Source organism: Mirounga leonina, unplaced genomic scaffold (assembly GCF_011800145.1).
Source record: "Mirounga leonina isolate KUSES-001 unplaced genomic scaffold, KU_Mleo_1.0 Mir_94, whole genome shotgun sequence".
NCBI lineage: Eukaryota > Metazoa > Chordata > Mammalia > Carnivora > Phocidae > Mirounga > Mirounga leonina.
The window spans coordinates 4,935,541-4,959,372 of NW_023270855.1; the positions used below are offsets into that span (position 1 = coordinate 4,935,541).

General features: G+C 45.6%; 1 protein-coding gene across 5 annotated transcripts in view; it reads left to right on the plus strand.

Moving 5' to 3' along the window:
- Nucleotides 1-21,863, plus strand: part of FGD5 (FYVE, RhoGEF and PH domain containing 5) — a 123,596-nt gene extending 101,733 nt beyond the window's left edge. For 2 of the 5 annotated variants that reach the window (XM_034997591.1, XM_034997592.1), the window contains exons 13-21: nucleotides 761-844; nucleotides 1,834-1,913; nucleotides 4,069-4,168; nucleotides 4,484-4,621; nucleotides 5,072-5,201; nucleotides 6,009-6,139; nucleotides 11,890-12,018; nucleotides 16,936-17,090; nucleotides 17,440-21,863. In XM_034997591.1, the coding sequence (XP_034853482.1) occupies nucleotides 761-844; nucleotides 1,834-1,913; nucleotides 4,069-4,168; nucleotides 4,484-4,621; nucleotides 5,072-5,201; nucleotides 6,009-6,139; nucleotides 11,890-12,018; nucleotides 16,936-17,090; nucleotides 17,440-17,476 (984 nt within the window). In that variant the 3' untranslated portion in view covers nucleotides 17,477-21,863. Of the gene's footprint in view, nucleotides 1-760; nucleotides 845-1,833; nucleotides 1,914-4,068; nucleotides 4,169-4,483; nucleotides 4,622-5,071; nucleotides 5,202-6,008; nucleotides 6,140-11,889; nucleotides 12,019-12,933; nucleotides 13,467-16,935; nucleotides 17,091-17,439 lie in introns of those variants that run through there. The other 3 variants (XR_004677838.1, XM_034997593.1, XM_034997594.1) reach the window with 3 other exon arrangements.
- Nucleotides 21,864-23,832: the final 1,969 nt, after the last annotated feature.

Sequence of the window (23,832 nt, forward strand, 5' to 3'; positions counted from 1 at the left end):
GGTCACTGGAGATACACCAGTGACCAGGACCCATCAGCTCACTATCAAGGAGCTTCCTCTCCCCCTTCCTCTCTCCCTTCCTTAACTATACTTTATGACAGTTTCATTTGTAGAGTAAAATGTATCAATCTTAAGTGTGCGTACCTGCATATTGACTAATATGTGTCATTGTGTAACCACCACCTGGGTCAAGATATAGAATATTTCTAGACCATCCCCCCCGAAAGTTCCCCTGGGCCCCTTAGCACTCACTTTCCCTATCCCCTGCCCCAAGCAACCACTGGCCTAATTTCCGTCACTACATATTAGTTTTGCCTATATAAATGTTATGAAGCAGTGTGTACCACTCTGTGTCTGACTTCTTTCACTTAGCATGTTTTTGAGATTTGTCCATGCTATTATGTGGACCATCAGTTCCTTTTGCTATGTAGTTCTCCACAGTATGGATGTACTGTAGTTCATTTATCCATTCACCTGTTGATTAGATATTTGGGGTGGTTCCACTGTTTGGCTGTTATGAATAAAGCCTCTATGAACATTCCTGTACTTGACCTTTTGTGGACATCTGCATTTATTCCTCTTAACTATCGACCTCGGAGTGGAATTTAAAGGAAGGGACTCATGTGTTTGCTCAGAGTGGTTTTGCTCTCCTATGAGGGTCACTGGGGAATGCAAGATGCCCATGCTCTCCAGAGCTCAGTGATCCTCCGGGACAGACACCCTACAGCCTTCACGTCTGATGGGGTTTCCTTCTCCCCAGATGAGCGATGTGCTCCTGTATACGTATCCCCAGAAGGACGGGAAATACCGGCTGAAGAACACATTGTCAGTGGCCAGCATGAAGGTAAATGCCTGGTGCCAGGCACCCTGGGGTGGGTGGTCCGAGGGAGACCTCAGGGTAGGAAAGACGGCATCCCCACTTCTAGGAGCACATAGACCAGCAGGAAGAGGCAGCCCTGAGGAAACAGCGTTACACTGTGGGTTATAGCAGGATTGTGCTGGAGGTAGTCCAGGGAGTGTGGAGAGAGGGAAGGAGGATTTCCCAAAGGGAGGCAGCGGAATTCTTTAGGGTAGATAATATTTGGACAGATGGGAAAGGGGAAAGGGAAGGGCATCCTAAAAAGAGGAAAACACATAAGGACACATTTGGAGGGAGGAAATAAGTGGGTGTTCAGTAAAGGTTTTTAAATTATGGTACAATATACATAACATAAATTTACCATTTTAACCATTTTTAAGTATACAGTTCAGCAACATTAAGTATATTCACACTACTGTGCAACCATCACCACCATTCATTTCTAGAACTTTTGTATCATCCCCAGATGAAACTCTAGCCCCATTCCTAACTCCCCATTCCTCCAGCCCCCAACCCCTGGCATCCACTATCCTATTTTTTGTCTCTAGGAATTTGCTCTAGATAATTCATGTACATAGAATCATACAGTGTTTGTCTTTTTGTGACTGGCCTATTTCAGTTAGCAGGATGTCCTCAAGGTGCATCCATGTGCAACTTGTGTCAGAATGTCCTTCCATCTTATGGCTTAATGATATTCCATTGTACATATAGACCACATTTTTTTTTCCATTTGTTCATGGATGGACACGAGTTCCTTTCACCTTTTGGCTACAATGAATAATGCTGCTTTGAACCAAGTATACAGATACCTGTACAGAGCCTGCTTCCAGTCCTTTAGAGAACATACCCACCTTCCTGGGGGTGGACAGGTGCCCACAGACCAGAGTCGGAGCCACTGTGTCAGGACCAGAAGAGGCGGGTCTGTGCTTGCCCCTCCCTGCCCCCACCCTGACAGTCTGCTCTTGGTTTTCTAGGTCAGTCGTCCTGTGATGGAGAAAGTGCCCTATGCTCTAAAGATCGAGACTTCCCAGTCCTGCCTGACTCTATCTGCGAGGTATGGGGAGGTGGGTAGAGGGAGGGTCTGAGGGATAAAGGGGCAGGATTTTGCAGGTGTTAAAGGCTGGCATAATAACCTGGATGTGTCACTTCTATTTTGGTATTATTTTGGGTTAAGGGACTTATTTTCTAGAGCCTGTCATTTAAATATAACAACAATATCTCATGTTTGTAAAAGTCTACGAATTATTGGGTCTTTACAGCAATGCAAGAGGTTAAGGCGAGTAAAAAATGCATCGTGCACTTTAGTTTATAAAGTGGTCTGCTTTTAGGCTTTCATATCCGGAGAGTGAATGAGTGAGCATTCATCATTTGCCTTTCCCTGGTTCGGGGGTGTGGCCTCTCTATCAGAAGTGTGTGTGTTTTCCCCAGGCCTTTGGCTACCCAGGGATCCCGCCTCGCTTACTCTAGGCAGCAAAAGAGCTTCCCCCCTCCCTCTTTCCGGGCAAGGCCAGCTCGAGCTCCCTGGGCTCAGAAACCAGGGAGATGTGGCCCCTGCTGGGGCCACTGTGGGCACTGTGGGGGCTGGGACCGGGTCCCCAAGACATGGGTGTCTGCCTCCCCTCTCAGCTGGTACCTGACCTGGGGGTGGCAGCAGTGCCCTTTGGGTGGGGTGGTGGTTCCTGGGCCGGCACAGGATGCACACGCACTGACACATTCTCATGCAGTTGCATTTACTCCTTCAGCATTTATTAGCCACTGCTCAGTGCCAGGTCCTGTGCTGAGGACGCAAGAGTTAAACCTTGCTGTGCTCGGGGGAAGCCTACATTAAGGGCAGGAGAGTTACGTATCGGTCATGATATAGAGCATAACTGCTGTAGTAGTTAAAAGTGTTGATGACAAGAGTAACATACAGTAGGCACCTCCTCTGACCCCATCCCCACCCTTGGCTGTGGGGCTTGAGACTTCTCCCATGCATGGGGAGTTGAGGCCTAGAGAGGAGTCACATGGCCATGTGAGGAGGAACTGGGGCTCAAATGCAGGACTGTGTGACCCAGAGCTCTTATCCACTACTGTCTACTGCCGAGTGGGTAGAAGAAACCTTGAAAATTCCAAGGAGTGACCACCCATCTGGGGAAGTGAGGGAAGCCTTCGTGGAGGAGGTGATGCCTAGATGGGGTTCCATGGCATCTTTTCTCCTCATCTCTAGGTAAAGTCAGGGGCCTGAGACGGCCCGGGGTATGGTTTCTATATGTCCAGCTGTGAGGTGGGGATGGTGACAGGCCACACTCAGCCCTTCAGATGAGGCTGCCCATCTCTGCTAGGCAGGGGCACTGCCCTTTGGCCAGTGGCCTCGAGGATCCACTGTCACTGACAGGTCGGTCACCTTCCTGCACACCCAGATACTCATGCTGAAGCTTCCAGGAGACAGGCGGACCCATACATCTCCCTTCGGGGACATGGCATCTGGTTGTCCATTCCGCCTACCCCCACCTCCCTCCCAGGCCAACCTGGTCCCTTCTCCGGGCTTTCCTGGGGCAGGCCACACGCTTACTCAGGGTGGGAGCGACACCTAGTGGGCCCTGGGAGAATTTTCACCCCGCTATCTCTTGGAACCGCACTCACCACTCAGAAAACCCTGCAGGGCACGGTGCAGAATGGGGATTTGGGAAGCCAACTTGTTGGGTGAGGGAGTGTCTGGGAAACTATGTGGGAAAATGAGGAGGAAGATGGGGCGGCGACAGGGACGTTGAACTTTTCCATCTTCGCCTGCCCCTCCCCTCCCCTCCCTGTGTACACAGCCCTCTGCCCCCTGCCCCCCCCCCCCGCCCCGTCCCTCCTAAGGGTGGGGCCCTCTGCACCTCCCTAATGCCCTTTGCTTCTGCACAGTGCTTTGCCATTAACAAACCCACATGTCATTTCTTCCCCACAGCAGCTCTGGTAGCTAGAGGGATAGCGTTGAGAGTCCCGTGTGTTGCAGGGAAAGAAGCAGGCCCAGAGGACAGCTTTCTTGCCCTGGCTGCCCTGCTAGTAGATGGAGGCGCCGAGGTACAATGCTAGGCCGGTCTGGCGGCCGGCCGGTGCTTGGTGGGATCTCAGACACCGAGAGGCCCGGCCAGGGGAAAGGTGGGGGGACTTGATCTACACTGAGAAGCAGAGGCCGAGCCGCTGTGCATGCTGCATGCCTTGCTCACGCCACGTTGCACCCGCAGCTCCTGCGCAGAGCGGGACGAGTGGCACAGCTGTCTGAGCAGAGCCCTCCCTGAGGATTACAAGGCCCAGGCCCTGGCTGCCTTTCACCACAGTGTGGAGGTGAGTGGGGCCCTGACACCCACCTGACAGTGGCCTCACAGCCCTGGGTTTCCCTGGGCACCCACACATCCAGAAGGACTCTCAGCTCCTTCCATCGGGCTCCTCCTCCCACCCCTCCCACCAGCTCCCCCGTGGCCAGGCCCAAGCACAGCACCTCTGGTTGGCTCTGTTTCTGACCCAAGGTTAGCATCCTAGAGGATGCCATGGGGTGGAGGGGGTTGTAGAATTAGAATCCATCCCACACCCTGTACAGGAAAGAGGGCACCCATCTAGCCATCTCCTGACCACACCGCTCACCCCATTCCATTGCTCCAGATACGGGAGAGGCTGGGGGTCAGCCTGGGGGAGAGGCCCCCCACTCTGGTGCCCGTCACACATGTTATGATGTGCATGAACTGTGGCTGCGACTTCTCCCTCACCCTGAGGCGTCACCACTGCCACGCCTGTGGCAAGGTGAGTCACCTCATCTGGGTGAGTGTGAACTTAGGGTCGTGTGGGGTGGGCACTCGGGCATCCAGCAGTTACTGTTGGGCTCAGGGCGGGTGTTTTCACATTAACCTTGGGAGGCCCCATTGTACTGAGAGCCTCAAACCAGGGCTCCAAATCCCATTCCATTCCACCACTGCATTCCCAAAAGAAATCCTAGCACACGTGGTTATTGTCTTTGGAGAAAAAGTATCATGTCCTGGTTGAGGGCTCATCAGAAAAACTGATAGGCACTTGCACAGAAACTCTGTGTCTCCACGATGGAAAAGCAGGGGGACCTGGCACAGTCCTGTGCTCAGAACAGTACCTGGAGAGGTGGGGGGTGAGTCAGCAGAGGGGAGAAGATGCTGGTCCTCTGCACGTGCACATGCAGAGGGTGAGAACCGTTCCAACGTATGTCCCCAACCGGGCTTGCAGATTGTGTGCCGGAACTGTTCAAGAAACAAGTACCCTCTGAAGTACCTCAAGGACCGGATGGCCAAGGTCTGTGACGGCTGCTATGGGGAGCTGAAGAAGAGGGGCGGGGATGTCCCAGGCCTGATGAGAGGTAACCTGGGCACCACTGTTCTTCCGGGTGGCTTCTCGCTGGCCCCTGGTTGTGCCTGAAACCACATTCCTGTGGAGGTTCAGAACAAAAGCAGCCCTGAAGGAGGAAATAAGGGTTTAAACTCATGCCTGGGGCACCATTTCCCAAAATGTTGGCTCCTTGGGAAATCGATAGGCACTCCCAGAAGGGTCTGTGGGCAGCTAAGCTTGGGAAACGCTGGGGCAGTGCCTCTCTGTGAGGGGGATGGCAGGTGTTGTGCTTCAGGTATACTTTGCCATGGTGACCCTCTTTTTGAAAATGTTCTGTAGGCTTGTGTTCTATGGGACCTTTCCAGGATAAGGATTTTGAGACAGATAGCAGAGGAGGTGTGGATCAGGGAAGGGCTGAGGGCTCCTTGAGTGATAAAGGATCCTGAGGAAGCCAAGCTGGCCCCTGAGAGACTGTGCTCGGGGTACAAGCTTTGCCCAAGCAGAGTTGGGCCAGAGGGACAGCAAGTGTATACTGGGCCCAAAACCAAAGATTTCTCCTCTGTGGGGCCACCGGAGGCCATCACAGAGGACAGCCCAGGTGAAGAAGGGATAGCCAGCACCCAGGAAAAGCCTTCCTTCTTGGCCCCCGTGGCCTTCATGTCATCAGAGGGAGTGTGCCTGTCTTTGTGGTCACACCTGATCCCCCTCATGAGGCTGATTCCCATCTCAGGAGGGACCCAGAGCTCCAATTTTATAGGAATTGGCATTCCAAAGCAAGAAGCATGCCTGTCCATGTGGACACTCACCTCCCATCCCCTGTGGCTTATCTTGGTTACAGAGCGGCCCGTGAGCATGAGCTTCCCCCTGTCCTCCCCCCGCTTCTCGAGCAGTGCCTTCTCGTCTGTCTTCCACGGCATCAACCCCTCGACCTTCAAGAAACAGAAGAAGGTCCCTTCGGCCCTGACCGAGGTAAGGCAGGCGGACTGCCTATGTGGGAGGCAAGGGATTTAGAAGGTTCATGGTCCTCCTCGGTGGACAGGGTATGACCTCCCCCAGCCTGGCTGAGCTCTTCAGGACAAAGAGAATTCCCAATGGGAGACACTCTTGTGACAAGGACTGACTCACCACTAACAAGGGCCTGTCTCCTGGGCGTGACTGAGAACATGCCTGCTTGGTGGCAGAAGGCGGGACCCGAAATGTAGATGGTGCTAGAACTCTTTCCCATCCCTCTCTCCCCTCCAAGTCTTTCTTTTTTTCTCCTTACTTTCTTTCCTGTCCCATGGCCTAGACCTGGTCCCCATGGGTAGTGCACAGATCACTGGGGTTCTTCTGACTAAAACAGCCACAGTCCTGGCTTAGCCCTCCCTAGCAGGCCCTCGGAGCTGTGCTGTCCGCTTCAGCCTGCGGGTCCCAAAGGGCCTCGGGTGCTGAGCGTCCTGGAGGATGTGGGACTGTCTGCAGGAAGCCTCAGAATTGCTTAAATTCAAGTCTATCCTATAAGAAGGGCCAGATTATATGTCTGTATTCTGGTCACAACCACAAACAAATGTGTGCCCATGAATATACAAGCTGTCAAAAGAAGATCAGCTGTTTCCAAGTTTTTGCATTAATATTCATTATTGAGTAGCAGGTGGCAAGGTGCAAGTTTCAAAAAGTGTTAGGGTATGGAAATTTTAAAGGGGTACAGTTCTACTCATTTACTTAATTCCTTTGCATATTAAAAATCTTGGGAATAACACATACATGGTAAAAAAAATTTTTTTTCAAAACAGCACAAAAGAATACCTGATGAAACATGAGTTTCTCTCCCTCCCCGAACTCCTCCAGTCCCACCTACTCCCAGAGGTAACCACCATCAAGTTTCTTAGGGATCCTTACAGAAATTTTAATGCATATACATACTAAAGATGTACATCCATTGATCCTTTTTTTTTTTTTTACTGAAAAGGTAAATTGTACTGAATCTTCTATACACTCTTCACACTTAATTTCTCTTAGCTATCATTCCACATTTGCTCACACATACAAATCTCATACTTTTCACATTGTATGGTTGTAGCATCATTTATTTAACCTAGTCCCTTTCCACCAATTGAGAAAAGATCACCTTTTCACTCCTGCTGGGCAGAACCTGAGTGTTCCATGGGCACACAGTTTGAGAACCGCTGCTCTTAGCCTTCTAGAGTCCAGCTGTCTCTGATGCTGGTGTCCTAGCTAGCCCTTTGGTAATTTTTGCTCAAAGTGACAACCTTTTTATTACCTAGCAAAGACTGCACTTAGTGGGATTTGCAGCAGCCCCAGGAGAAATGTGCCCCACCTGTCACCCGCTGCCCTGTCCCTTTTCCGCAGGAGCTCCACCTTAACAGTAAGCCCTGCTCCCCATGACAAAGTCTGCGGAAATGCTGCCTCTCCGATCACCTGCCAGAAAGGGAGGTCAGAATCGGCTTCCCCTGACATACTCTGTCCACTCTGCCTTCCTCACTCTGCGAGCTGCCCTGGCAGGGCAAGTGCAGGGAGAGAAAGCCTGTGTCTGGTGCTGGGAGTCCTGGAACCTGTGGCGGACACAGGCTCCTTTCCTGGTACCTCTTAAAACAGTCCAGGCTGGGTGTGTGGGGGGCTCAGTCGTTAAGCGTCTGCCTTCGGCTCAGATCATGATCTTGGGGTCCTGGGATCGAGCCCCGCATCGGGCTCCCTGCTCAGTGGGAAGCATGCTTCTCCCTCTGCCTCTGCCCTTCCCCCGCTCATTCTCTCTCTCCCTCTCTCTCTCTCTCATGAATAAATAAAATCTTTAAAAAAAAAAAAAAATCCCAGGTAGGTGATGGCCTCCTTTCCCTGCATTGAAGTTCATTGACCTTCGGAGTATTTGCCAGGAGATCCAAGTTCTCTACCCTCTCTTCAACTAAGTAGAGATTTGACCTTCAGTAGATAACCTCCATTCCTCCAGGCGTCAGTTTCCCCATCTGTAAAATGGGAAAGTCAGATGAAATTATTTCCAGACCTGGCCTTCTTGCCCCAATAGTAAGATTAGTATTTTGAGCAGTTCTGTGGGCCAGGCACTATACCTGTCAGGTACCTCTCTTAGGTCATTGACTCCAGTTTTGCTAGTAGGGAATCTAAGACTTAGAAGAAGTAAATTGCCCACATTGCCCATCAAATAACTGGGAGAACCTGGGCTGGAACCCCAGACTGGTATTTCTCCAAACCTGTATTGTATTCTGAACGCCCATATAAAGACTGTGCAACAGACAAATCCTACTTCTACTAATAACAACAGGAATTAGGAAGAAGATTATAAAACCTTTTAAGTAAACATTACAAAGAGGATCCATCCTTAAATATAAGAGATAAGCTTAAAAATGAGGGGCACCTAGGTAGCTCAGTCAGCTGAGCTTCTGACTCTTGGTTTTGGCTCAGGTCACGATCTCAGGATCGTGAGATTGAGCCCCATATTGAGCCCACATCAGGCTCTACATTCAGCATGGAGTCTGCTTGAGATTTTGTCTCTACCTCTGCCCCCCCACTTGTGTTCACATGCTCTCTCTAAAATAAATAAAATATTTTAAAAATTTAAAAAGTGTAAGAATCAAGTTTATTTTTTTGAGCATGTATGTGTGGGTTTTTTTATTTTTTCAAGTTTTTATTTAAATTCCAGTTAGTTAACATACAGTGTTTATTAGTTTCAGGTGCACAATATAGTGATTCAACACTTCATACATCACCCGGTGCTCATCACAAGTGCCCCCCTAAATCCCCATCACCTATTTCATCCATCCCCCACCCCTCTCCCCTCTGGCAACCATCAGTGTGTTCTCTATAGTTAAGAGTATGTTTCTTGGTTTTTTCTCTCTTGTTTTTCCCATTTGCTCATTTGTTTTGTTTCTTAAATTCCACATATGAGTGAAATCATACAGTATTTGTCTTTGTTTGACCGACTTATTTCACTTAGCATAATACTGTCTAGCTCCATCCATGTCATTGCAAATGACAAGGTTTCATTCTTTTTCATGGCTGAGTAATATTCTACTGAATATATTTACTACATCTTCTTTATCCATTCATCAATTCGTGGACACCGGGGCTGCTTCCATATCTTGGCTATTGTTGGTAATGCTGCTATAAACATTGGGGTACATGTATCCCTGTGAATTAGTGTTTTAGTATTCTTTGGGTAAATACCCAGTAGTGTGATTGCTAGATCTAGATGGTAGGTTAGTTATTTTAACTTTCTGGGGAACCTCCATAACTTTCTGGGGAACCTCCATTTTCCACAGTGGCTGTACCAATTTGCATTCTCACCAACAGTGCAGAAGGGTTCCCCTTTCTCCACATCCTCACCAACACCTGTTGTTTCTTGTGTTGTTGATTTTAGCCATTCTGACAGGTGTCAGGTGGCTTTTCATTGCAGTGTTGATTTGCACTTCCCTGATGATAAGTGAGGATAAACATCTTTTCATGTATCTGTTGGCCATCTGGATGTCTTCTTTGGAGAAATAGCTGTTCAAGTTTTCTGCCCACTTTTTAATTGGATTATTTGTTTTTTGGGTGTTGAGTTTTATAAAGGATTTATGTATTTTGTATACTAACCCTTCATCAGATATGCCACTGGCAGTTATCTTCTCCCATTCCAAAGGTTGCCTTTTAGTTTTGTTGATTGTTTCCTTTGCTGTGCAGAAGCTTTTTATTTTGATGAAGTCCCAATAATTTATTTTTGCATTTGTTTCCCTTGCCTCAGGGGACATATTTAGAAAGAAGTTGCTGTAGCTGCTGTCAAAGAAGTTACTCTCTGTGTTCTCCTCTGGGATTTTTATGGCTTCAGGTCTCACATTTAGGTCTTTAACCCATTTTTGAATTTATTTTTGTGTATGATAAGAAAGTGGACTAGTTTCATTCTTCTGCATGTTGCTTTCCAGTTCTCTCAACACCATTTGTTGAAGAGACAGTCTTTTCCTCTTGGATATTCTTTCCTGCTTTGTCCAAGATTAGTTGACCGTATAGTTGTGGGTCCATTTCTGCATTTTCTATTCTGTTCTGTCGATCTCTGTATCTGTTTTTGTGCCAGTACCATACTGTTTTAATGAGTACGGCTTTGTGATATAACTTGAAGTCCGGAATTGTGATGCCTCCAGCTTTGCTTTTCCTTTTCAAGGTTGCTTTGGCTAAACAGGAACTTTTGTGGTTCCACACAAATTTTAGGATTGTTTTGTTCCAGCTCTGTGAAATATGCCAGTGGTATTTTGATAGGGACTGCATTAAATATGTAGGTTGCTTTAGGTAGTATAGGTATTTTAACAATATTTGTTTTTCTGGTCCATGAGCATGGAATGTTTTTCCATCTCTTCGTGCCATCTTCAGTTTCTTTCATCAGGGTTTTTATAGGTCCTCATAGTATTGGTCTTTCACCTCTGTGGTTAGGTTTATTCCTAGGTATCTTATTGTTTTTGGTGAGGTTGTAAATGGGATTGATTCCTTAATTTCTCCTGCTGCTTCATTATTGGTGTATAGAAATGCAACAGATTTCTGTACGTTGATTTTGTGTCCTGTGACTTTACTGAATTTGTTTATCAGTTCTAACAGTTCTTGGGGGTCTTTTGGGTTTTCTATACAGTATCATGTCATCTGCAAATAGTGAAAATTTTACTTCTTCCTTCCTTTGGATGCCTTTTTTTTTAAGTAATCTCTACACCCAACATGGGGCTCAAACTCATGACCCCAAGATCAAAAGTCGCATGCTCCACCGACTAAGCCAGCCAGGCACCCCGATTTGGATGCTTCTTTCTTTTTGTTGTCTGATTGCTGTTGCTCGGACTTCCAGTGCTATATTGAATAAAAGTGGTGAGAGTGGACACCCCTGTCTTATTCCTGACTGTAGAGGAAAAGCTCTCAGTTTTTCTGCATTTAGGATAATATTAGCTGTGCATTTTTCATATATGGCCTTTATTATGTTGAGGTGTGTTCCCTCTAAACCTACTTTATTGAATGTTTTTATCATGAATGGATGTTGTGCTTTGTCAAATGCTCTTTCTACATCTATTGAAATGACCATATGGTTCTTATCCTTTCTTTTGTTAACGTGATGTACCACGTTGATTGATTTGCAAATATCGAAGCACCCTTGCATCCCAGGAATAAATCCCGTTTGATAGTGGTGAATGATTTTTTTAATGTATTGTTGGATTCAGCTTGCTAGTATTCTGTTGAGGGTTTTTGCATCTATGTTCATCAGAGATATTTAGCCTGTGGGTCTCTTTTTTAGTGGTTTCTCTATCTGGTTTTGGTATCAGAGTAATGCTGGCCTCATAGGTTTCCTTCCTTTTCTATTTTTTTTTTTTTTTGAATAAAATGTTGAGAAGAATACCTATTAAATCTTGTAAGAATCAATTTTAGAAGGAAGAGCCTTTCCCCCAGATATTTGCAGTTTCGTATTATGGGGCCTTGTGGGTTGGGGAGAGGGAGCCAAGAATCTGAAACGCCACTTGGGGCAACACTCCTGAAGGCAGTTTTTGATCGTGTGTCTCCTGGGCCCACTCAGTAAGTCCTGTCTTAATCCCTGGTACTGTTGTGCGGCTTTTGAGGTGCTGGATGTGTCCCGAGACCTCATCCGAGTCTCAGATTTCAAAGCAGTATACACGCTCTGCCAGCTGGTTTGCACTGTCATTTTAGCTCCGCCTGAACCATGCCTACCCCCTGGTGCCCTGACCACTCTGCTTCTCTTCTGTCAGGTGGCCGCCTCGGGAGAGGGCTCCGCCATCAGTGGCTATCTGAGCCGGTGCAAGAAAGGCAAGAGGCACTGGAAGAAGCTCTGGTTTGTCATCAAAGGCAAAGTGCTCTACACCTACATGGCCAGTGAGGTAGTGGTGGTTCGTGCTCTCTCTCCTCTCACCTGTGAAGGCCCTCCGGTTAAGCTCATGCCTCAGAATGTCCCCGTGGGTATGCCCAACACCCCATCGCCTGCAGGGCGGTGTGAGGCTGGATGCGGGTTCCAGTTCCCGTACCACTCCAGTCTGTGTCGAGCAGTACCATGTGCTGAGTGTTGCCACAAAGACAGAACCACGTGTAGGTTCCAAGTGGAAGGACTTTACCATCTCTCTGTGGAGATACGGCGGGACAGCTTGCAGACCTGTGCACCCGACTGTTGAAGGTCACAGGCCCGGCATCTAGCACAAGCCAGGCACTCCAGGGAACTACACTGTTTCGTGGTAGTGTTTCTACTAAATACAACTTCAGTTGATACTTTTTACAGAGCGTCTGACCTTTACACATAAAATGTAGGAGGGCCTTGGACGGCCTTGGAAGTGAAGCCTGCTTCCAGAGCAGCCGGGTGCGGGCTCTGTTATACAGCAGGTGGCTGTCTGGTCCTGACCCAGGCTGACGCTGGGTGATAGTTTGAAGGATTTCCATGTCTAGCCCCCACCATCCGATGGCTTCCGCGGGCTAAACCCGCTTCGAAAACGGGACTTAAGAGCCCAGCTGCTGAGCATGTGTGTTTTACCCCAGCAGGATAGTCACATCAGCACAGGGCTGGCGCTTCTACCCCGACCCCAGATGCTGGCGAAGGTGCAAAAGACACTTTCTTTGGGGGGCATAAACGTTCTCTTACAAAAGACCGGTAGCTGTGATGGTTGCAGCCTGCCCGTCCCTCAGGGAATCCCAGAGGCCGGCAGGGACGCAGACAGACAGAGGGGGACCCACAGTAGGCCTGAGTAACTCCAGTGCCCTCACTGACATGCCCACAGAGGAGCTGAGGAGAATTTTGATCTTTCCAGAACAAACTGAAATGTGATGTGATGCCCACCTGCAGCCCAGGGCAGCATCTTCCAAAGTAGGTATTACACAGGATGCTCACAGGGGTTCTCTAAACAATGGATTCTGAGGGGACCCTGAGTAGGCAGTTAGTAGGAGTACTTCTTAGAATCTGTAATGTACCCAGATGTGTTGTGGATCTCTGAATGAGGGGATTTCCCAAGCTGGCCTGACCACAGGCCCTTCCTCATGGGGTGTCTCATGGGACTCTCCCATCCCATGGACCACTCTTTGGGAAGAAACTCTGTCTTAGACAGGTGAATGAAGGCTAGTGATAATTAAATAACCACCAAAGAGGCGAATCCTGTCTGAGAATGGAAAACCCATTCTCAGTGTCCATTCTGTAGGTCCTGAGCAACAGTTGTTATTGGAAGTAACACCCTGAGTTGATTTTAAAAGGTGGATTTTAAGTATGCTTCCAAAGAAGTTTTTTCCGTAAAGAACTAGTACAATTTCTTAATAAGACCATGCAAGTGATAGGACTAGGCTCACAAATTCCATCAAAGAAAAAAGGTTTGATAAAATGGATAGCCAGTTTTCACTGTGTGTGCTATCATGAATCCCTGTTGTTTACCTGTGGTATCCCCACCTCATTCCTGTCCCCACAGGCAGCACACTGTTCTGAATTTTTTCTACCATAGATTAGTTTTACTAACTCTTTTAGAATCTTCATATAAATCAAATCACATATAAATGTGACCTCTCCCACTCAGCATGAGGTGTCTGAGAGTCATCCATGTTTTTGAATACAGCAGTAGGTCATGACATTTTATGGCTGAGTAGTATTCCATGTTGTGAACATACCATGTGTTTATTCCATTCATCAGTTGAAGGACATTTGGGTTGTTTCTGGTTTTTGGTAATTATGAATAAAGTCACTTTAAACTTTTGTATAGAGGTTTTTATATGAAAATAGGTTTTTATTTCACTTGGGTAGACACCTAGGATTGGAATTTCTAGATCATAGGAAGGTATATGTTTGATTTATCAGAAATTACAGCCCTTTCGCAAAGTGGTCTACCATTTTATCCTCCCCTCAACAATGTATGTAAGTCTGAGAGTTCTGGTTGCTCCACATCTTAGTTAACATTTGGTATTGTCAGTCATTAATTTACTAGTATCTCAGTGTGGTTTTAATTTAGATTTCCCTAGTAACTAATGATGTTTTTGATGTGCTTATTGGCTATTTCTGTATTTCCCTTTGAGAAGTGTCTGTTCAGATCTCTTGCATATTTTTTTAAGTAAGTTGTCTTATTATTGGGTTACAGGAATTCTTTACGTATCTTGGATACCAGTCTTTTGTCAGATAAATGTTTTGTGAATATTCTCTCCCTGTCTGTGGCTTGCCTGTGCATTTTCTTAACGAATGAATTTGTTCTGTTCTTTTGGTGAACAGAAGTTTTTAACTTAAATGAAACCTAATTTATTAGTGTTTTCCTTTATGGCTGTTGCTTTTCATATCACAAACTTTTAGTCTACTGCAAGTCACAAAGTTGTTCCCCTGTATTTGCTTCTGAAAACTTGAATGTTTTAGTTTTTACATTCAGGTCTATCTGAAATTAATTTTGAGTATGGTATGAGACAGGGGGTGGTGTTCATTTTTTTTCCATATGGATATCCAATTATTCCACCACCACTTGTTTAGAAAAAACTTTCCTTTCCCTATAGGATTATTTTGGTGCCTTCGTTAAATATCAAATGACTAGGGGCACCTGGGTGGCTCAGTCGTTAAGCATCTGCCTTCGGTTCAGGTCATGAGCCCCGCATTGGGCTGCCTGCACAGCGGGAAGCCTGCTTCTCTCTCTCCCACTCCCCCTGCTTGTGTTCCCTCTCGCTATCTCACTCTCTGTCAAAAAATAAATGAAATCTTTAAAAAAATAAAAATTAAAAAAAATTCAAATGACTAAATACATTTGGGGCTATCTCTGAGTTTTCTATTCTGTTTCACTGATATATTTATGAAATCTTATGCCAATACCTTACGGCCTTAATCACCAGAACTCTATAGTAAGTCTTGAAGTCAGACTGTATAAGCCTTCAACATTGTTCTTTTATTTATTTGTTTGTTTGTTAGAGAGTGTGCATGTGCGTACAGAAGTGGGGGGAGGGGCAGAGGGAGAGAATCTCAAGCAGACTTTCACTGACACAGGGCTCAGTCCCATGACCCATGAGATCATGACTGACCTGAGCCAGAGTCACCAGTCTGATGCCTGATTGAATATCCCAGGCGCCCCTTCAACATTGTTCTTTTTAAAAGATTGTTTGGGTATTCTAGGTCTTTTGTGTTTCCATATAAACTTGTCAATTTCTACCCAAAAGCCTGAGATGATGACAGAGATTGTTGAATCAATTTGGGGAGAGTTGGCATCTTAACAATATTGAAATTCTTCAAATCTATGAATATGGCATAAATCTTCATTTATTTAGTTCTTTAGTTTTTCTTTTAATGTTTTGTAGTTTTAGTATAGAGGTCTCATACTTCTGTTCTTGCATTTATGTTAACCTTATTCCTATTTTATTTTTTGCATGCTATTTTTTTAAAGATTTTATTTTTTGACAGAGAGAGACAGTGAGAGAGGGAACACAAGCAGGGGGAGCAGCAGAGGGAGAGGGAGAAGCAGGCTTCCCAATGAGCAGGGAGCCTGATGCGGGGCTCAATCCCAGGACCCTGGGATCATGACCTGAGCCGAAGGCAGACGCTTCACGACTGAGCCACCCAGGCGCCCCTGCATGCTATTTTGAATGGAGTTTATTTTCAGTTGTTTGCTGTAAACAGATATAAAAAAATTATCCTGTGACCTTGCTAAATTGATTATTGGTTCTAGTAGTTGTTTTACAATCAAACAAGTCCTTTGCAAGCACAGATAGTTTAACTTCTTCTTTTTCTGAACTTTTTCTTCTTCTTGCCTTAATGCAATGACTAGGACCTCCAGTGCAATTTTGAGTTTAATTGGTAGGAGCGAGCACCTTCTTGCCTTGTTCCCAATCTTACAGGAAAAGCATTCAGTATTTTACTATTAAGTAGGATGTTAGCTGTAGGTATTTTATAGATAGCCTCAGATTAAGGAAGTTCCCTTCTAGTTTGCTGAGGGTTTTTTTTTTTTTTAATCATGAATCGATACTGAGTTTAGATGCTTTTCCTGATCCAGCGGTCTTTGAAAGTTGATTTCGTTTTATACACAACCTCAACTCCTCCTCCTTCTCCTCCCACAGCCTTCTTAGCTAATTATATCTTAACTAATTGCTTAACTAATTTTACCTCTTTGTCTATGTGTGGTTTCATAAAGTTGTATTTTATGAGCATGTATTTTCACATAAGTATGTATGTGTAAATATATGTTTATATACAAAAATCTCTTTTTCCACTGAGTACTGTGATTTTTAAGATCCATTTATGTTCTCTGTGAAGGTCTCATCACAGTATTAGCAACTTTATAGCACAGACACCCTACGTGCTCCATATTGAGACGTCGTGGATAGGCTGTGGGGGAATGAGTATTGGGGATATCATCTGGAATAATTCTGGAAAACAGAGTCTCTGACTAATCAAGTCAGCAGAAAGAATGCAGTGTTAGAAGGTGGTCATGAGTCCAAATTCTGGCTCTGCTCCTGACTAACCTGTGTGATCTTAGGGAGTTATTTACCTTCTCTGAGCTTCAGTGTCTTCTTAGAACAGGAGTGACACCTTCTGTGATGTTGTGAAGATTCAACAAGATAATATAAAGATGAAAATGCCTGGACCCTAATAGGCTGTGACAGAATGTTAAGTTTCTTTCTCTCCTCATGACTGGTCCTGGCGGGAAGAGGGGGTGAACAGTATGTGTATGGTTATTCCACTGTTGCCCAACCATGCCTCACACAGAAGGGCTCGTCGCGCACCTGAAATCGGAGGGAACAGTAAATGCTGAGCAGTTGACTGTGTGTAGTGCCGTGTGTAGTATCGTTTTCCCTTTTGCCCTCTGCAGGACACAGTGGCCATGGAAAGTATGCCTCTGCTCGGTTTCACCATTGCCCCAGAGAAGGAAGAGGGCAGCAGTGAAGTAGGACCTATTTTTCACCTCTACCACAAGAAAACCCTATTTTATAGCTTCAAAGCAGAGGATACCAATTCAGCTCAAAGGTACCCAAATAACTAGGCCTGTATCTCCTTGCCTCTCCCTCTACAAGTTGCTACCCAGGGCTCTGGCTTCTCTCTGCTCCAGCCTCCTGTACCATTTAACCCCTTTGGGCCACAGCAGAACAGAACCTGTTCCTGGTTGTAAGATTTTTTAAAGATTATCATGATTCGTTCATACAGGCATGCTTTGATTCAGCAGACCTTTTGCTAAATGCTAGGGAAACAAATATGAATATGACATGGTCCCCAATGTCAGGCTAATAGTCACCTAGTCCATCTGGTCACTTCTAGGTTCTCTGACCAGAGTCTCAGAGCTGTGACACCTAAGTGTGCCCTCTCCTCTGTTTTACAGGTGGATCGAGGCCATGGAAGATGCAAGTGTGTTATAGCAGTTATCAAGCATGTGGACTCAGAATAAAGTCTTAGGTTGAATGTGGACCCTTCCAGAAGCCAATCTGTGTCTCTGGCTCCTCGGGACTCATATCTGGATTCAGCACGGGGCCTCATCTTTTTTGCCATAACCCCCTCTCTCACCGTCACAAGTGGAACCCCTAAGGAATATTTATGAACCGCTCCTTTTCTATTCTTGTGTCTTCCAGCCGCCCGACCCCGCCCCACCCCAGCATAAACGATCTCCTTACCGGGTAGTGAGACCACGTTTAGTAACGTGAAGACATGGAAACAAGAGGGAAAAAGTACATTTTAGAAATGCAGGCTTTTTAGTGGAAACAAGCTTTTACAGTTTTTACCAGTGGTAAACATTATCACCTTCCATAGCACTGATGTCAGTGCCTCAGGCGAAACGAGAAACAACTGGTAAATAACAGCTACCCTCATCGAAAGCACTTTATTGTTTTACTGAGCTACAACCTCCAGTTTTATGTTTTCCAAGTGATTTACTTAAGTAAGGAGCAGATGGAGTCCTGTGGACTAATTTGCCACCAGTTCTCAACAAGGGTGTACGTACAGTTGATTTGTGCCAACACGGATGGACCTGGCCAAGTGGGCAGGTGAGCGGCACTCAGAGGGGAGGGTCCTCCTTACTGCAGAGGCCGCACTGCACTGGATAAGGCAAGGATTTTCTCCTCCACTTGATCATGAGACCTGTATACGGACATGACTTAAGGAAGGACCCCCTCCTTCCCGGGGTGGTCCTCACACTACCCCAGTGCTGGATGCTCGGCTGCCGGCAGGCCCAGCCCCCACCCTGGAGGTCACCACAAACCCTCTGAAGAGATAGGGTCTGCTGTAATTTATTGTGTGCCTTCCTGTGTTTACCCAACATGAGCTGACAGTGTTATGTGTAAAAGAACCTGTGCTTGTTTTCAACATGGTTACCCTTCGGCTGTATTACCAAAGCCTTGAAAGATACGAAGACAGAAAAGATATAATCAGAAAGTGAATTGGTGGTCTTGGCCAGTGGCTCTGGACACAGTGAGGGAGCACAGAAGTAGTGGCTTGAAGAAACTCTCTGGGCACCTGGGGCTCAGCCACCTCCCGCTGATGACTGCTGCTCATCATGCTGGACAAATTTCTACATAGAGCAAGAATGGGGGTGGGGCAGGTGGGATTCCTTGTTACTCTCATTGAAATAGAAAACGATCATATCATTTCCTGATGTCCTGTCCCCTAAACAAAACGGCATTTGCGACAAACCTTTTGTAAAAAGCACCATCTCAAGGAGTTATTTACATTAAATATTTTCAGGGGAATTTTTTTTTCTAGTTTGCAATTTCTCCTTTAAAATGTTTGCATTGAACATTTAATTAATGATTCAAACTAAGTGATTAGACAGATCTTTTTATTAATTTTTGAGGGCTCAATTCCAATGCAACCACTTTCATTATCAGACCTACTTTAAGCGGGCCTTCTAGAGCCTCTGAGCCTTTAAAAAGCACAGCAAGACTTCGGCACCAGGTAGTGGGAGCTTCCCCAATCTGCTGTGCGCCACTGGCCACTGTCAGTTTCTGGGCTCCAGGTAGAATTATGCATTTGGAAGTCATCTGAAGGTCTCTTGTACCATATAACATCCTATTTCCGACGCTGAAAAGAAGAGGTAATGGGGCTTTGATTTCTCAGTCAGTAGTTACCCTAATAAAAACCACCTGGGTTATAGATAAAACCTAGTGGATCAGTTTGATAAAAGGAAGTGGCAGGGGCCACTAAGATCCTCCACAGTTCCTATGTGACTGGGCAAGGACCCATCTGGTTTACCTGTAACTCATTCGTACCTGTCCTTCCTACGGTTCTTCGATTTCAGCCAATTTCTACTAGTCAATTTCGCTTGCTGTTCCTTCCCTGACCTTCTCTTTGTCCAGCCCATTTTACAGGTTCATGGGGCCTGGTTGGAATAACTCAAGTGAAGCCATCCACCTGGCCTAAGGGTGGATGCACCCAGGGGCTAGAGAAGTAACAGCTTTGATGCCACGACCACGCTCCCCAAGCTTCCCATGGTATCTGCTTTGCCTACCTGCTCCCTGGGCTTCAGCAAAGGCTGTGTTTCTAGGGAGGAAGCAGTTCTGTACCAAGCTGTAGCCCAGAAATGAGAGCACACAGGGTAAAGTCACTCACGTCAGAGGCTCCAGCTCCAAGCCTTGGTGTTTTCACCAGTCACATGGAGACCATTCCAACTTCCAAAAGAGTTCAGGGGCAAAGCACAAACCAAACATTCAAGAAAGTGGACTGGAAACCATAACCCCATGGGGGAAGGGCATGCACTGTACAAAGTGAAAATAAGTAACGGGCCCTGCTCTGTGACAATACAAGATGAAGACAATATGCAAAGACCTTCCTTCTTATTCATGGAAATGGCAAGAAAGAAGCCAGGCCTGAAGAGAGCCTGGCAGGGGCAGGCTGAGCTCCTTTGGTCATCAGGTCTTTTCCCCCTCTATTTGTTGTGAATGACCTCTCCTTGAGCTCGTCACACATGGGTCAAGAAAACACAGCCCTTTGCAGGGTTGGCCTCTGCCTGCTTCTCAGAATCAGTAAAATTTTATGAAACTGGAGTTACACTGAAAGCACTTACTTTCAAGTGGCTTCACACCTTCCCTGCAATGTATTTCCAGCCTGGATTGGTTTTAGTAACTAGGAAGAATTCTGTTCATGATTATTAATACAAAGCACACTAGAAACAAAGTGTCCAGGGACATTGGTCGAGTTCCTGGCTCCTGGTAATAATTCTTGCACATATCAGAAGTAGGCTTTGAGTTGTTGTGGTCAGGCCGACAGACACGCTGACCACGTATTCTCCATTGGATGCAGCCTGGTCCCTTATGTGGGTGTGGACTGAGGGTGGATCATTGGGTGTACGCCATGCAAGCCAGTGCCCAGGACACCGACAGCCCTGCTACCACAACTGAAGGGTAATGAGGTCAGAGTCTTTTCTTCATCCAGCCCAGCCTTTTGTTTGACTGAGTATAAATGTCATCGCTGAACACTGAACCTCTAAATGGGGACTGAGGTCACCTGGGCTAGGAGTGGTAGGACTAAGCTGGAGCCTGAGTTCTGCTACAAGGCAGAGACAACAACATGCTAGAATATTCTGTTAATTGATTCAACCGTGTTTTGTGGCTTCTATAATCGTGGGAGTTTTGCGCTTCCACACATGAATGGTCAGTTGAAAGGACAGACGTGTCCACGCTAAGGAGTCTGTTTTCAATAAGTAAGAGCAAACTAACATCAAATTGGTTTAAATAGCTTTACAAGAGGAGGTCCAAAAGCAGGGCAGTTTCAGACTTCGACAGTATCCCTAAGGACCAAGCTCTTTGGGCTTCTCTAATCTGCTGTCCAGCGTCAGCTTGATTCCAGGGCTGGTTCTCCAGAGACTGATGAGTGACTGCCACTGATGGCGGGGCTAGAGGTTTTCCTGTTCACAGGCACCAGAGAGGGGAAGCTCATCTTCCTGTTGTAGCTTTTTCTTAGAGGCACCCAGCAGGCCTTCCGTGACACTCCAGGTCCACACTTACTTATTGCCTGCCCTTTCTTAAGCTACTTACAGGGAGAGACTGGTCAGCTGGGGGCTGAGGGGAGGACGGCTGCTGAGGATCCACCCACAAAGTCCACTCTTTGGACCACATCTTTTGGAAAGACTACGGTTTGGATTAGCATAATGTAAGGGCTCTGCAGGGCCATGGAGGAAGCTCCCTAGGTGGCCTCAGTTTCTTCCTTGCACAGATAATCTGGTGATGCTGTACAGGAAAGGGCATCCTCTGCTGACAGAACAGAATGACAACAGGCCTCATTCTCTTGACAGTCCTTCACGGGTACTGTTACAATAGAGCAAGTATAGAAAGGCAGCACATCCACAAGAGTGAAAGAGGTTTGTACAAAATCCGTGTTAAGAAAGCAGAGAGAAACAAAGACACTGTGAACAAAAATTTTAGCCTTGTTTTTTTCAACTCTAGGAGTGGGTTATGAAATCGACGCAGTGGACCACAACCAGCTCCCTCCCCCAGCCCCACCCTACATGCTCACTGAAGACAGCAGAGCGGAACACAGCAGGGCGTATCCGTCCTCCTTAAGGCTGTTTTATGACATTTTGTTTTTCAATTGTGTGTGCATACACATGATATTACTGATTGTTGATGTCAAAATGTAGTTCCACTTCTAGATTATGGTCAAAACTTACTTTCAAAAAATTTTTAAGCCACTAGCTTAAGACTGTCAGGTAAGAAAAAAATGAGCACAGAGTTGCAGTTAAGACATATAATGAGCCAAATCAAAAGACCTTACTAAAGACACATATTCAAATGTAAGGACATTGCCAGTTTTATTTTTTGAATGCTTCAAAAATATAACGAGGGGAAAGGTATAAAATTTATGGTAAAGCTACAGAAATAGTTTTGATCAGGAAATGGTATGGTAGCAATCAAGGTATCAGATACCTATAAGCAAAGTAACATACACCTGTTATTGGTGTATGTAAATTATAAATTATAACAATTATCCAGAAGCTGAGAGTTGCAAATATGACAGAACTTTAGAATAACAACATGTTTTATGCCAGGGGCTCCCAAAGCTTATTTTCAACAGTGACCACTACTCTGGTTTATTACATAAAGATTTCCCCACTCAAGTGAGAACTGCCCTAAATGACCTCAAATTCTCTTCAAAATTAGGATCTCACTTTCAAAAGTGCAATTCACATTCTCTCCAAAGGTAGACTCAGAGGGAAAGTAAGGAAGGATTTGGCTCTATGTCTAATGTGTTCACCGGCAAGGTGTATCCAAAAATCTGTCTTGTGGTCAAGGATAGGCATAAGCCTATGTTCCTAAGAACTCCTTTTAAAGTAACAGACACAAGAAGCAGATGAAGATTTAAAAGAATTGCTCCCGTAAATCTGCGGCCCTTCAAATCCAGTGGCCTATACTTAACAACCCTTAACAATACCACACTAGAATTCATGAATGTGTCATGGAACTGCCCCACTGTGAGCAATGTACATGAGAAAATAAATTACCTCTTGATCGCTACAGTAATTGGCTATACCCCAAAGCATGAGGCTTGATTATGCCAACATGTATAATTATGGAAGTTATTACAGGCATAAAATTAGATAGCTCTTTTTAAAATACAGCTATAATACCACTCAGTGTAACCCTGAATCCTACTTTATGGGGCAGGGTGGAAAATGACCATTAGTTTTCACTGTAGCAATTTGACTAATTTCTCTTAAATCTCAACCTTTCACCTACTCAACAAAGATCTTCCATTTTTACAATTATGAAGATATCACTGTCTCATCCTGTAAGTCCATCCCTTGCTATATAGGATAAGAAACATCCCCTCCTAACAAAAAGATGTGAAGAAAATGGCCTTTTATTATTTTTTAAGATTTATTTATTTGAGAGATCATGCACCCGAGCAGGAGGAGGGGCAGAGAGGGAGGGCGAGAGAATCTCAAGCAGACTCCCTGCTGAGCATGGAGCCTGACTTGGGGGGCCATCCTATGACCCTGAGACCATAACCTCAGCTGAAATCAAGAGTCGGACACTCAACCGACTGAGCCACCCATGTGCCCCAAAAATGGCCTTTTAAATAACATTTCTTAGAAAGCTCTCCTTTTTCCAAGATATGTCCCTTGACATTATTAAGCTTTCTTTGTGAAAATTTTTAAGGGAACAGTATTTTTCTTCTTTGTTTAAGAAAGCTATAGGGATAAAACTTCTAAGAGAGGATGCAACATAGTATTCCTTGACAAGTTCTCTCTTTGGGGATAAAAATCACAATAAATACAACATTTGCTAAATACCGTATCTCAAAATTTTAAATTAACAAAGTGCATTAAACATTCAAAGTTTCTTGTCTACATAATTTAGGTGTTTAGTTCAGGGCTTTGGTCAAGAGTATCAGCAGCCTTCATGGACGCGTGTTTACCACTTGGAAGAGTGCTTCCATGTTCTTCCTTCCACATTCCCCTCCCCACCCCACCCCCGTAGGTGGGGGGGCCTCAACTGACCTAGGAGCCAACAGACTCAGGAGTTGGATCTCCTCTAAAGCCCCACAATCCATTAATGGCAAATCTGGAATATGCCAAGACATCCAGGGTACTTTGTACCCTATCCCCGCCATCATCCTAAGCTGAAAGATGACTTTCAGTTATTCTGAAAACTGACTCTGCTGATTGAAACTCTGATACACAATTGACTGATAAATATTGACTTTCCTAACACACAGAAATGATGACTACCTAAGTCATAACCGAAACATCTATGAACAAATCAAATTTGTTCAACAAACCTGGAGC